The sequence below is a fragment of the Hyalella azteca genome, unplaced genomic scaffold, assembly GCF_000764305.2.
Source record: "Hyalella azteca isolate HAZT.00-mixed unplaced genomic scaffold, Hazt_2.0.2 contig3643, whole genome shotgun sequence".
Lineage (NCBI taxonomy): Eukaryota > Metazoa > Arthropoda > Malacostraca > Amphipoda > Hyalellidae > Hyalella > Hyalella azteca.
The window spans coordinates 168489-183342 of record NW_025933885.1 but is presented as its reverse complement, the minus strand read 5'-3'; the positions used below and the strand labels follow the sequence as shown (position 1 = coordinate 183342).

At 38.2% G+C, this 14854-nt stretch overlaps 1 protein-coding gene across 1 annotated transcript; it reads left to right on the top strand.

The window, feature by feature from the left end:
• Window positions 1-1305: 1305 nt before the first annotated feature.
• LOC108669571 lies at window positions 1306-13991 on the top strand. The gene is made up of 14 exons (XM_018156945.2): window positions 1306-1523; window positions 2681-2886; window positions 3489-3643; window positions 4142-4251; window positions 4921-5032; window positions 6091-6305; window positions 6529-6620; window positions 7049-7244; window positions 7537-7673; window positions 8612-8748; window positions 9344-9469; window positions 10071-10146; window positions 11970-12123; window positions 12355-13991. Exons 1-14 carry the CDS (start codon window positions 1334-1336, stop codon window positions 13605-13607), a joined length of 3159 nt encoding a protein of 1052 aa, XP_018012434.2. The 5' UTR covers window positions 1306-1333; the 3' UTR covers window positions 13608-13991.
• The last annotated feature ends 863 nt before the right edge of the window (window positions 13992-14854 follow it).

The following is a 14854-nucleotide window of genomic DNA, read 5'->3' as shown; positions in this document are numbered from 1 at the left end:
CTATGAGGAAAGATTAAAGATTATGAAGCTTCCAAGCCTCAGTTATCGACGTCTACGTGGGGAACTCATTGAAGCATACAAGTATACTCATGGCTTATACAAGGTCCCAGAAGGATCACTAGAATTTGAAACAAGAACCAACACCAGGGGCCACGGCTATAAACTAAAATAACTGCGTTGTAACACATCCATGCGACAACATTTCTTCTCGCTTCGAGTCACCGACATGTGGAACAGCCTCACTGATAGCATCGTTGACGCTCCGAGTATGAACGCCTTCAAGAACAGACTAGATGAAGCTATGCAGGAGCATATGTTCAGTCTTAAAATGTCTAGCAAATTACGGACCAGGTAATAAGTCCAGCAGCTATCTCAATCAATCGTCAGTTATGGAAAGATCGGGTTCCAAAGGCCGGATCCCTTGTGAATCAAGTCACGAAAAATTCATGAATCGACAACAGGCCATGGGCCTATTTCTTCAGTGCCGACACTTCTATTCTAAACTCTTTTTAAACTTTTTACTTGTGTTTAAGTCACGAGAGCTCTTCAACCCGGCTTCATTCGCGAGTTATACGGTTATGTGGGTGTTTCATCGGAAATTTTAGCTGCTGCGGTCCTATGACCTGTCGTCCATGCGGCCAGGAATTATTTCACGAACTATCGAACGGATTTCGATGAAACTTTCCGAAATAAATCTCCAAGGCCTTTCACTCATGTTGAGACTATTTATTTTATATTATTCAAAAGTTATTTGGCCAATAGACTGATTGTTTAAAATAATAATTTATTAAAAATACTAATAATTAATATAAATAATTTAATATAATTTTCTGCATAATAGAAACGATTCACCATTTAGCTGCCCGGGTGGCTCTTTAACTTGAAAAGGAATCCTAAAAAATCACCATCTAAACTCGAGTGAGCGATCTGCAGTAGTTTATTTGCAAAATTTTAATCTAAATCTGTGATCCGGAGATATTTTTTGTCAATGGGACAAATTTTGAAACGCCGGCAGAGGATCGGCCACAAGACCTCTCGCTGAAAGGTCCGGCGGTTGTGTGAAGGTGGCTCAGAAAATGCCATTAATTGTAATTGAAGTTATTTGTGATTATTTGGAAGAATTTTGATTTTTAATACTTTACAGATGCAATGAAATTGAAATGATTCCTTATAACCCCAACGCATTATATTGATAATCGTACGAGCTTGGAGAAAATTTTTATGTAATTTGAGGGTACGTGCATATAGCAGAACTCGAGAAATGCGAAGGAGATCGTAACGATGAAATGACTGAAGATCACTCTCAGCTCATTCGTCGCATTGCTGTTACCGGATGCGCTGCTCGTTAGCTGCTCGTCAGTCCGCACCAACGCCACCCTCCGCCTGCTCTCAGCCTGTCACCTTCGCTAGTGTATACAACTGGCGAAATGCGAAAGTGTCTCGCAGCACTTTTTATGTAATTTCATATAAGAATAAATTGAGAGCTCCAGCCTACTATGGGATGGCGGGCACAAGGAGAAACGGTATTTGAGACACTTTTTATTTATTGTTAATATCATAATATGTACTAGTAAGATTGTTCAATACACTCTCTACTAACCCTTTGCCTTTTTGGCCTTTGAAGTTTGAAGGCGACTCGCAAGTTGCCCGCGACCTACTTATAATGTTATTGTATAGGCTTCGCAATTACATTAGTATAATAGTTGTTTTTTCACTGATATTCATTTGAAAATGAAGAAAGTTACAATAACCCCTATTTTAGTATTTATGCAATTTAAATAACCTTTTAAGTTTTAGTTTTTACAAGTCCCTCTATGGCCTCTAATGATAATCTTACTACATAATACTACTACAGTACTACTAGCCTACTACCATAGTGAGTCTGTAGACTTTGGTCAGTTTAGTGTAGGTCAGGACTCATGAGTGTATAGGTAGTAGACTATAGTAGCGGTAGCCTAGTAGGTAGCCTGCAAAGAGCTCAGGTACCTTGAATTAGCTTAAATAGTGTCACTTGACCTGGTCAAATAAAATCAGCTTAAAAAATATGACAATTTGCTATCAATCATGAATGCTGATAACCAATGCCTTGCCACTTGCCAGTTGCCAGCAGTACCAAAGTTGCCAGCTTTTAGTTTAATTATTATAAGTTCAAAAGAAAACCAAATCAGCTTTGTAGTCAATGACTAAAAGTCAATGACCAATGTATCATTAAACCCTAAACGTATCACTACCTATGTGCAGTTTCTGGCTTTCTGCCAAGTTGCCAACTGCTGAGCGTAAGTGGTGAATTATGTGGCATTGAGTCATTGACTTGTGATGTTCCTTAATCAAAGACAAGATTAAGATTAATTAAGAAGATTAATTTGTCAAAGTTTAATTTGTCACTAGTCTATTATTTTATATGTCTATGTGCCACAGCCAATGCCTTACAGTTGGAAAAATGCATCCATTTTTTGAAATTTTTTTCTGGCAGTAATCATTTCAGTTACTGGTACATGTACTTGGAGTGCTCCCGGTTCAATCTATTCCAACCAATTATTTCCAGTGCAGTCATTGCAATTTCTGGCCAATGGTCAATAGCCAAGATCAATGGTCAGGTCAACCTTCTTGATATTTAATTTAGCTGTTTGGTAATATTCTAGTCAGGTGCTTGATAACTATGATATTGTATGCTTTGCAGGTCATTTACTCAATGAGACATCCACATTGAGCTCTAGTTCTGCTCTGGGTGATGGGGGCTTCAGGGATGTGAGCAAACGCAACTGCTGCTACCAGTGCTGGGCCTGGGCAAAGGATGGCTTCACTATCATTGCCTGTTGCTATGGCATCCTCACAATTGCCATTACCATTGCCCTTGTCTTCCAAATTAGATTTGGGACTCCTCAGGTAAATATATAAATGTACAGTAATTATCAGGTCAGTTAAGTGCTTCAGTCTAAGTAAAATCATCTTTGATAGGTATACATTAAATTAGGCTTCTATTTGGCATGATATTGAGATTTAATGATTAACTATGTTTTCTCAGTGAATTTTTCATGAATCTTGATGTTTGATGTATTGTTCCATTTTCATGCATGTGATTAATTTAGCCATTTCATTCTTTATTTTGAAAAAGTTTAAATGGTTTTAAGCTACACCTAGAAGCAGCATTGTGGCTCTATTTGATTTGTCATATTTTGAACTTTAGACTGCCAACAAATTTTTAAGGGCTTCACATTTTATTAGAATTTTTTGTATCTTCCTGCCTTAAACTCAATTTTTTTCCTTGTCTCAAAGCAATTTATAATATTGTTTGTCATGCCATAGTTCAAAATGTACGGTATAAGCAAGTAAAGGTGTTATAATTATTATGTTGGAACTTGAAATTTTTATTTTATAAGGTCATTTTTTGACATCTTAAAATATATATTTAGCCGTTTTATTTAAGTTCAGAATTTTTAATTGTATAAATAGTTGACAAGACTCAAAATCTAGATTTACTCCTGAAGGTAACGCCAGTAGGAGCAGTGGCATCAGATGATGGCGAGTGTAGTAATGCAGCAGTGCTGGCTGTGCTGAGGGAGGGCGGCTCTGCTGTAGACGCCACTATTGCTGCTCTGCTGTGCCTCAGTGTCACACATCCCCACCTTGTGGGGCCTGGTGGGTGAGTAAATGCACTAGGCATCCAAACCATCAGGGGACCTGCTGGCATCCTAAACTAAGCTAAAGCCTAGTAGGTAATTGTAGTTCTGACCAGTATTATAGATATGGTTTTGAGTGATTAGCAGCAAGGTATGTCAGGAGATTGTAGTTTGCTTAATGACTTTATGTACTATTTTCAAGATTTGACTGAATTTGTTTAAAGCCTCAAAACAGCCTCTTTAGCTCAAGCTGTATCTAAGGTTTCTTGTATAAAAAACGTGCATCCCTTCAAAAATCTTATCTTTTCCTCAATATAATGTAGCATTGTATTTTTCTCTCTGACTTGAGAACCAAATAATTTGGTAGAAACTATTATGTATGTTGTTATTTATCTACTATAGTACAATACAAAAAAAAGTAAATGATATGTACAAATGGGTCCTCCTCATTTATTGTATTGAAAATATATAAATTTTGTTGTATGAAAATTTTCTTCATGCTGTAATGATATCTGTATCAGAGGAGGTGTGATGCTGGTGAGGGACCATGTGCAGAACAAGACACGCGTCATAGACTTCTTGCCCAACATTCCTGCAAGCTTTGATCCAGCCAAACGCACATCAAACATAGGTCAGTGTTGTCTTCTCCCTTATTTGTCATTGTTTTTGTGCATTTACTATTTTATTTGCTTTTTGCTCGATTTCAGCAATCCTCCTTCTATTGCACATAATAAATGTATTCATTTGGTGACTTGTTTGAAAGGCATTCTGTATGGATCACAAAGATCAAGCCTTTTTGTGTGCTAACATGAACATGTAAATGACAGCACAGTTATGGTTTTTCTCAAATTGCTTACATTTTTTTTGCTGTATTCGTTACAACAATGTATTGCAATTTTTTGCAAAATTCCTGGTTTCTTAAGCTGTACTCCTTAAAGCGGGAATAAAGGAAATTCCTATACTCATCCCTCTTGTGATCTTGCTGATTATTACTTATGACCTTTTATAGTTAGTTAGCTCCGGTGCTTTGAAAAAAAAAAAAAAATTGATGAATCACTTGGAATAAAAATTCTTTCCAATTCAGTTGTCACTAATCAAGAGTCTAATTTCTATGAATGAGAAATTATGATCTTCATGCTGGCAGTTTGACAGAAAACAAGTTAAATTTGCTTGTGAAATTCTCTTGTGCGTCAATATGAATCTAAAGCAAAGGTACAGGGACCAGCAATTGAAATTCTTGACAACGAGTTATTCTTTATTTTAAATTTGATACATTCTTATTTATCTGTACACCATGCAGGTGGAGAAAGTATTGGTGTGCCCGGGTTCCTACAGGGCCTACAGAGAGTTCATGAGCTCTATGGCAAACTGCCTTGGGCTAGTCTCTTCGAGCCTGCCATCGTGAGGGCGAGGTAAGCCAACACTTATAATTTCCCTTATCTAATTAGACTTCAAAATAGATATTTTTCTAAATAAATAGAGTATTAGCTACCATAAGTGTAATCTCTTGCTTTTAAATTTTCTCCTGTCACTTATTTGAAGATCTCAATGTAAAGCTTATTATTATAGGTTTAGTCACATGATTGATACATTAGCTTAACTTGGGTACAAAATTTTGTTTTCTTATATAAAAAAAAAAAACTAATTGAGCATTGTTATCTAGACACAGCTTTAAAGCATCAGACATCATCTTTCTTGTTTCAAACTTCTGTATTCTTTTCTTAATTAGTTGAATTCACTCTTGAATGAAATATCAGTCTGAAAATTTTCATGCTTATTCAGCTATTTATTTTCAATTTCTGTACAAAAACAACAAGTACATAAACTTTATATAACATCTGTTATGATAGAGGTAAATGTTGTACATCGCTGTTCTCTTTACTTGCGACTCACTTGAATTTGTGAGACATACGGAAGTAGTAATATTAATTTTCTATTGATCGGTATTACATGCATATATCTAAATCAAGCGCCATTTTAACAATATTTTTTTACAAAAACTATACGAGCATACTCTCATGTGGAGTTGATATCTCGTATACTAGCTGCTCAAATGCAGGCGTTGTGGGAGGTATGAGGGGAAACAGACGGCATTTATACTGACAATGACTAGGAGAGTTGCAGCTAGAAACGGCATTGAAGGTTAAGGATGCAAGCACAGTGCCTGAAATTCATATCTATATTTTCCAGGCCTCGAGCTGAAAGCGTTTGCCCCCTGACATTAGCGAACTGTAGTTTCAACTAACGTTAGTTAGCTTGCTGTTGCTCTGGCCGGTGACAGTCGCGAATATCTCGTTCTCAGACTTCACCGCACTATGAATAGTTGACTACCAGACTTGAAACCCTTAATACCCTTGAATCGCTTATGAATTACAGGGAGAGTTTGTTTAGCGTAATAAATGAACCATTGGCGGTGTTTATCAGTTGAGATTCAATGTGAGTTTGACTGTAACACCTCATTGATATCCAGGTTGGGCTTCAACGTCTCACAATCCTTGGATGATGCCTTGGCTCTTCTCAATGCAGCCCTCATTCCTTCCCCGTCCCCCATGTTCACGGACACACAAGCGAACTCGTTCTCCTCCACCTTCATGCCGTTCGGTGCTCGTCTCAAACGTGGCACGGTGGTTTCCCGACGCCCGTATGCTGATTTCCTTCAGAAAGTGGCCGACTTTGGGCCTAAGGGTAAGAAGCCATGTCAAGTGTGTGCCTTGTCAAAAATTTCTTAGACCTCATGATGAAAACCTTAGATCTTCCCTGCTTAGGGGAATTTGGACGTGGAAACGAAAGTTTCACTTTTTGTTCATGTAAGTGAATATTTATTTTCATTTTCAATGTGGGGCAAGTTAGTGTTGTTTTTTTCTCAAACTTCTCACAACTTCACGTACTTTTTGTTCTAATGTTACAGTTCTATTTGAGTTGGACTACTCGGTGGAAGTTGTTAAGCTGCTCCGAGAGAGTGGCTCCAATATCACTGTTGCTGAACTTCAAAATTACGAAGTAAGTTTGCATAAGCTCGTCTCAGTAATTTCACGAGTGTTTTTGAAAATAAAACTTGAATTAGCCATCATTTCGTTTGCACCAGCTGTAACTTTTTCCACTATCAGTTTATGTAATGTTTACATTGGTACGTAGTGCAGTTAAGCCAGTCTAAATTCGCTATTTATTTCCAAATGTCATTGTTATACTCGTAAATTGAAGATAACTTCCGCCTTGGCGTTAAATAGTTGTTGTGCGCATCTAAATTTACCATAAGATCTCCACTGCATGTATTAGTGATTCAAAGTGAATACGGTAATCCCAATTGAATCAAAAGGTTATTCAGTTTTTCAGCCCGACCATGAACCTCTCCGGTCCGCGAGTACAAAGATTTTCCAGTACTCTAATGCACCCCACTAAAAAATTCTGAATTTCAATTTACATGACAGGTTCGCGAGTATGACTCGGTGTGGTCAAGCTACTCGAACAAGACGGTGTTCACGACTGCAGGCGCCGGGGAGCTGCTGCTGTCCACCCTGCAGCTACTCGCCAACACCGGTGTAGGCTCCACGACGCCTGCTCCTCAGCTCTACGAGCGCATCGTACAGGCGCTCAAAACCTATTATCCGGTCTTCTTCAAAATGGGTGGGTTTAAAGATACTTCGGTTGTTTGTGCGCAAATCTCAAGTGAACTAAACGAATGTTTTGGAGGTTTTGTGTGTGATATATATCTGTGATATATATATTTTAAATGGTAACGCCTGTCGTTTCATTTGTATTCACGTAAAAAAGGTCTGTGGATAAAATATAATTAATAATTTTACTTGGAGCTTACCAAGGACTTGAAATCTCTGGATTGTATCAGGTTTATTATGAATAATACTATGAAAATAAGAGATGAGATGACCATCAAAAAAACGTTTAAAAATGTGTTCAGCGGAAGCTTTGGAGCATCGCTCTCCTGTGAAAGAGGCTTACCGGAACTTGAGTGGAGAGCTAAGTCTTCACGACATTTTTCACGACATCAGCGAGAAGAGCGCTCAACTTTTCGATGTCCAGCATGTCCACGAGACGGTATTGTTCTAAGCTCTGCTTTCCCCGTGTATTTAATAAAGAGCCTTAGGTCAATATTTGCACCAACTAACGGTGGAATTGAAGCGTTTGTAACTACAATCCCACATTACTCTGAAGTTATTAATGAAATAAGAATGGCTATTGTGTAAACGTCGATGTCAAAAGTTCATTATCACATCTACATTCCTCTCCTATGTTAGTTTTCTCCCTGTTGCTCCCTTCATGCACTACGTTCTCTTCTCTTTTACTGTATCTTTACAAAGTTTGCTGTAATGGCTTCATTTTCATACTTTGATTTCTTAATTTCTAATATACTGTATATGATTATTTTCAGCTGAAGGTTATTCTCTTCCATGAAGCCCATGCCTTGCTTAGAGCATTCATTCGTAATTTCCTATCCCAGCTCAAGGTCTTTTTTCATGTTCATATTGCCTGACGGCACTTCTCGTGTATTGTTTTCTCCTAGCGGTTCTTTGACTCCAAAAATTTCTTTCTTGCTAGCGATTAATCTCGTTCTTACCCCCGAATATATTTTTCGCAGTCGATTCTTCTCTTCCATAAAGTTCTTTCTCTGCTAATTGTCCTTTTATTTTGTGATATACTTTACAGCTGAAGTTCCTTATCTTGCCTGATGTCTCTATGATGTCGACTTTTATAAGCCTGATAGTTCATGAAACTGAATAACAAAGGAATGAATTTCTTATTAGCAAAACCAATTCATCAAGATTTCAAAAGCAATATAAAACGCCTAGTAAATTCACCATATCTTCATGAAAACGGAGACCAGCTTCATCAACTACAAAACTTTTTTATGAAGATGTATTATATATTTACAAGGCGGTTTCTTTGCTTCTAAATTCTTAGTGAACTTTTGGTTGATGCAGACTGACGATATAAATACTTTTATACAACATCAATTTGATCTTCCTCTGGCCCAGGATGACGCTAGCAACGTGCTGGCGATGCACAAGCTCATGGAAGGCGTCCCCGGCGTGGCGGTGAAGTCTCTACCGCAAGCGTCTGCCACGCAAGTGTCCGCCGTGGACACTTACGATCTTTATGTGGCCGCTGTCGCGTACGTCTATTTCTTATTTGTCATTGTCAATAATTATTGAATATCTCTGGAAACCATATTTATGTGCCCACTGCTGCATACGTCTATTTCTTGTTTGTAATTGTCAATAATTATTTAATATCTCTGGAAACCATATTTATGTGGTCACCGTTGCGTACGTCTCGCTTGTTTTATTGTAAATGTCAACAATAAATTATTGTCTCAAAAAACCATCTTCATGACAAGATTGTCAATAATTGGCAGTCATGTAGGAACCTGGCAACGAGTGTGGCCGTCAGTTAACATCTAATTTAAGTTTGTACTGCGTATGAATGTTGTGCGATTTTAAATGATTGCTTTGAGGATGTGTTAAGAAATAGTCATCCTAATTTTTGTGCAATCATCACCGGGTTGGATACGCAAATTTAGTCTATTTTGGTTAACATAATTACAATATCCTTTCATTACTTTTTACTTGCATATGTAATGCTAAATCGGCAACTTATCGAGGTATTTTAATACCTTGCCGTATCAAGTTCTCTATTTTAATATATTAATTACATGTTAACTAACTATTAAAACATGGAAGTAAAATAACAGTTTACTCGCTTAACAGGAGCGTTGGTTCTCTGTTTGGGTCGCAACTGATGACCGCCCACGGGGTGCTCTTCAACAACATGCTTGCCAGCGTGCCGGTCACTGCAGCCCGTGCAGCTCAGCTCCCTGATCAGCCCGAGCTCCAGTACGTGATTAGAGTTAGGGCACTAGGATCTGTCTAAGCGTGTAACACAAAATAGCTAACATAAGTTAGCATTCATTCGTTATTTCATTGCTTGAAAGACTATGTCACAGCTAACATTCATTCACTGACTATTTTACTGATTGAAATATGCCGTAGTTATCTTTCACTAATTATTTTAATAATTACAATGACTGGAAATCGGTCATAAATAGTGGTTTCAATATTTACGTGCTTACCCAATCAAAATAAAAATATATTATTATATTAAATTATAAGCTGTACTTAATGTCAATGGTCAGCCGTCAGGTTCTCTTCTCGGTAAACGTGGTTGGGACGTAATAAATTAACAATTGCATAGGGTTTTAAGCCTGCAATTGGACGACTTTTCCTTATAATGTGAGAGCATAATGCATGTTCAATTTCTAAGTTATAAAACTTGACGGGGTACGTAATTGACGTTCCAAACATTCGTAAGTCCAAACAAAGACTTATTTTCATTCCTTGTTGCCTATAATATTTCCAATTTTTATTTGCTCTTCGTTATGTTTTATTGCAACTATTGATTAGTTTTGATTATTAATTTGAACGCACGTGCGCGCAGAAGTGATATGGACAGCGCTGGGCGTGGCCGTCCGTTGCTGCCGTTTGCTCCCTTCATCGTTGTGGACGAGCGGCAGGTACGAGCGAACGTTGCGTGCGGTTGTGCTCTTCTTGGTGCTTTAATCGAATATAGCTCCATTGTAGTTTACTAGTTTGAACGGTATTGTTTTTGTTTCACTATTTATTTATTGCTGTGCCGTGAAGGTGGGCACACCTTGCTGTTCTTGGTTCATTACTTGAATATAGCTCCATTTTAGTTTACTAGTTTTAACGGTATTGTTTTTGTTTCACTATTTATTTATTACTGTGCCGTGAAGGTGGGCACACCTTGCTGTTCTTGGTTCATTACTTGAATATAGCTCCATTGTAGTTTACTAGTTTTAACGGTTTTGTTTTTGTTTCACTATTTATTTATTGCTTCATTGTATCTTCTTTCGCGATGGAACGTGCCGTGAAGGTGGGCACACGGTATTGTTGTAGTCTCTTGATTTGAAGGCTATTTTTATTTTTTTTTGTTATACTATTAATTTACTGGTTCATTATAACTCTTTTACAAGCGAACGTGCCGCTAACATTTTGCTCATCTTGGTGCATTTAATGAATATGGTTTCAATAAAGTCTCTCAATTTTAACGTTAAAATTCAGGGTTATATATTTTACAATTGCTTATGTAAAATTGCCTGTTACTTCCATGAATTATGTAATTATAAATTTTTTTCTTAGTTTTTTACTTTGGTGCTTCGTCTTTTAGTATTTTTTTCTTTTTATCATGAAATGAGTTATTATTTAAAGAAAAATTGAGAAATATAATAAAATAGTTACAACCAAAAATTTTTGTTGTAGCTATTATAAATAAGGAGACTTCCTTACCATATTTACACTGCCCGTTGCAAATATTTACACTGCCCGTTGGTGCAAGTTACACTACTGCACATTATTGCACACGCCTAATTTGTTCCAGGTTTATAAAGTCGAACAACGTCGCACTGGCACCATTCAATTATATGGTACCTAATGGCTTATTATGATACGCATTGAGGCGATAAAGCTCGCTGAACTGTAACTTTGCAGACTCTCTGAGCAATAACTGAACCTTGAAAAGCTTAGCAAATTGAGATAGAGAGTACTGACAACATTAAAAAGGTAGTCTTCAACATGAATTTCAAGAATTGACCTAGCTTTGCGTCAGCTCGGAACTGAAGTAGCGTTATTGCTCCAAGTTAAAGCACCAGTGAGTGATAGATCGTAACACTGCCATATTGATCACGACTCCAACCTAAAAAAAATCATACAACACCGTCAAAATGTTGCATTATAGGCGCTGCATCTCGTGTGCTATGCACTTGTGTTTTTGAGATCTCGTGACAATTTTTTATGTTGCTGTTAGCCCTCATGCCCTAACATTGTGCGCGAGTTTTTATATGAAAGTCGCGATTTGAAACGCTAGTTATTGTGGCTGCTAAATTAACTAAATTATATCGATAGTCAAGTTATAGTTTCTAATTTTTATGATTTTCAGTGGTAACAAAATTTCTGGAAGGTATGACAGGGTTGGGAGTAAAATTTTTCAAAATTGCTTCCCATGACTTTTGACTGCCTGTATGATCTTACCTTGGAAAAGCTTATAAATGAATGTATTCATTATACAAAATAAATTTGATATCATTTCAGCTGATACTTTACAAAACTAAAAATAACTGGAAGTTGCAGAAAAAAGTACGTACCTATGAAATTTATTTGATTATTAGACTACTTGAACGAATATTGCAACTTTACAATAATTCACGTTGCTATCGAATTCATTTGGTGACTTTACAATAATCACAGTAGTAAGAAAAGCGAAAGAGCGTAAAAATGAAATGAATTAAGATTGAGACAATAAGAGTGATGCGTGTTGCAGGTATGCCGTCACCGCGTAGTGTGCAGCAGTAGCAGCGTGAGCGACAGCGTGCAGGTGCTCACTCATCATCTGCTGCGAGGTCTTCCCGTCACCGCCGCCATCGCGCAGCCCAGGGTGGCCCTCGACCCTGCCAACGATGTCGTCCTTGTGGATGGTCAGCTTCATGATTGCAGTTCTAATATTCATGTTTCACTTCTGAACAGTTCTTTACTCATTCTCGTTACTGAATTATTTGTCTACTCATTCCAGTTATACATATATATCCAATTTCTTATATTTGGGGTCATTGATATTCATGAATGTTAAGAAACTTTTCTCATTGCTGTTTTGATGACGACCTTAGGTGGCTCTGTAATAACCGGAACATTTACATTTCTATTCACAGATCTTTCGGACGGACTGCGATTGCACGGAAGCGTGCGAAACTTTTTGATTTCCAAAGGCTATCAACTCCGTATAAACCACCCGCCATACTCGAGCGTAAACTCCGTGATCAAAATAAAAGATGACCTTAGTTCTCATTCCGATACGAGAGGAGGAGGACTAGCGGCCAGACTGGGCAATGAAGGCGTTGATTATCAAGAAGAAGTTCATGTACAGGATTCTGTTAAGGAAAGACTTAGTGGAGAGCCTGTTGATGTGGTGAATCCAGATGTCGAAGTTGCATCAGATAACGACATGGGTAGCGATGGCGTGCACCACGCGGTTGTTGTGGACAGTACATCTAAAAAACAATTTAATAATATATCCGATCGCGTGATATTAGGTTCTCCTGATAGCACTGTAATTCAGAACGAAAATAATAGATTTTATGAAAATGCGCCTACTTCACCTGATTTTAGTGGCCTTTCAATTCCCAAAAAGGATAAAGAAAAGACTACTGTGCGTCCTAGTTCAGTCAACAAGAAGTACATGGGCGACGCAGAAAAGTTTGACCAAAGCGAGGGTGACACACAAGGAACGGGCTACGTAGTGAAAGGAGATACTAGGGGTGGAGTGAAACTCGTGTACCACAAACTAGATGAAAAATTGAAAGATATTGGCGTTGATAGCAGTCACGTGAATGCTGGCAGAGGTGCATATTCTAGCGTGGATCTTACAGGAGCTAATCAGGGTGGAACTAAATTCACCGAGCCTAGCATAGCTGCCCAGCCTATTGGACCTCGCGTCTCCTCTGGAGGTTTACGTGAACCGCTCATAGACAGCGTTTTCAGCGACTACGATCCATCACGTCACATGAGCCAGGTGCGTGTGGACGATTATCCCGCGGGAGCCGAAGAAGGGGAGGAGAGATTTGTGCCCACGGACACAGACTACGATGAAGCCCCTGTCAACATTTGGGGCAAAACAGAGACCTTACCGACGCACTCTCCACACGTTGCTGTTCTGCCTGGCCACCTCGTGCATCAGTTCCGGAAGGAGATGCAGAAACAACAATTGATGGAACAGCAACAACAGAAGCTACAAGCTCATCTCGAGCAACAGCAAAGCCCAGCGATCCTACAACCTGCACGAACTTTGTTCAGTCCTGAACAACCTGGCGCCGGGCTGCCGATCATCATCCAGCGTCACAGAGACCACTCGCATCCTATCCTTGGCAGCGAAATTAGTGGTCCTTACGAGGAAATACTGGGCTAAATACTTGCCTAGTAAATCCTCATAACTTAGTAACTCCATGTCTTCCACCTAGAATTATGTCTTATTGTATAACTTAATATCTCCATGTTTTCCACCTAGAATTCTTTCTTAATGTAACCTTTTCCATTTCGATTCTCATTCTCACTTCAATGATTCTCATGTCTCAATTTCTTAGTTTTTCAAAATTGGAAACTAGGAAGCAAATATCCATACATGATGCTCCTTATTGTGCTGTTATTCCTGTTTAACGTGGCAGATAAGTTCTATTTGTGCTTTACCGTCGCCTTATTGACGTTTCGTCTGAGAACCGCATGGTTCATTTTATGTTGGTCATAGTTTAAATTTTTTTCAGAAGTAGTTGGTAAGCTTGACGGCAATTTTAATTTTTCCACAGCATATAATGTTGAAGTTTTTTCCATTGAATTTTTTGTTTAACTATTTCGTCAGTATTTGGTTATGTGCTCTTGTTGGGAATACGTTTTGCAGTGTGAGGAGAAGTCGGAGTTTGTGTTGCTAAAAGGACCATTGGTTTGCCCGACGAAGCGGCACCCTCTGCTCTGTTGAACTGTTATTTGACTCTTTTTCACTATGATGAATCCTGCCACGACACCGACGCTTTTATATCAGCAGGACAGCTTGTTACTAGTTATTGTTATGGATTGCATGGTGTTGATGCGCGCATACCGCTACGTAGTTTATTTTTTTACTCAATTATAGTAAGTTAGTGTATAGAAACGGGCGCTGGTTCATCATTTAATTTTCATGATCTATTTTATTACACCATTTTCTTTCAAGTTATTCATTCTGCAGGGGCCGGATTATCAAAACTTCGTAACTTTTTGTACTTACGACAAAAAAGTTCTGTGGTACGTAAATACACCCTAATTTTGGCATTATCAAAACTTTCGTACCCAAGTCTTAGCTAAAAGCCTAAATTTTTTTCCCGCGCAAATGTTTTTATAATACCACCGCTAGTATTACGTTGTCATAGCAACGCCGCTCGTAAGTCGATTTTGCGTACTTACGAAGTTTTGATAATACGGCCCCTGAACGATAGCACATTTCACATTTCCAATTTAGCTTTCTAAATTCTTTTTGTACTGCTGTCCCATGACGTCTATTCACGTTAAATAATAATTTTTTTCCTTTACACTTAAATTGCGTTGATTTTTACACTCCTGAATTTCAGTGCAATTGATATCTTCCGTTATGCTAGTCATTGGGATCTATTTCAATGGTCTTCTCAG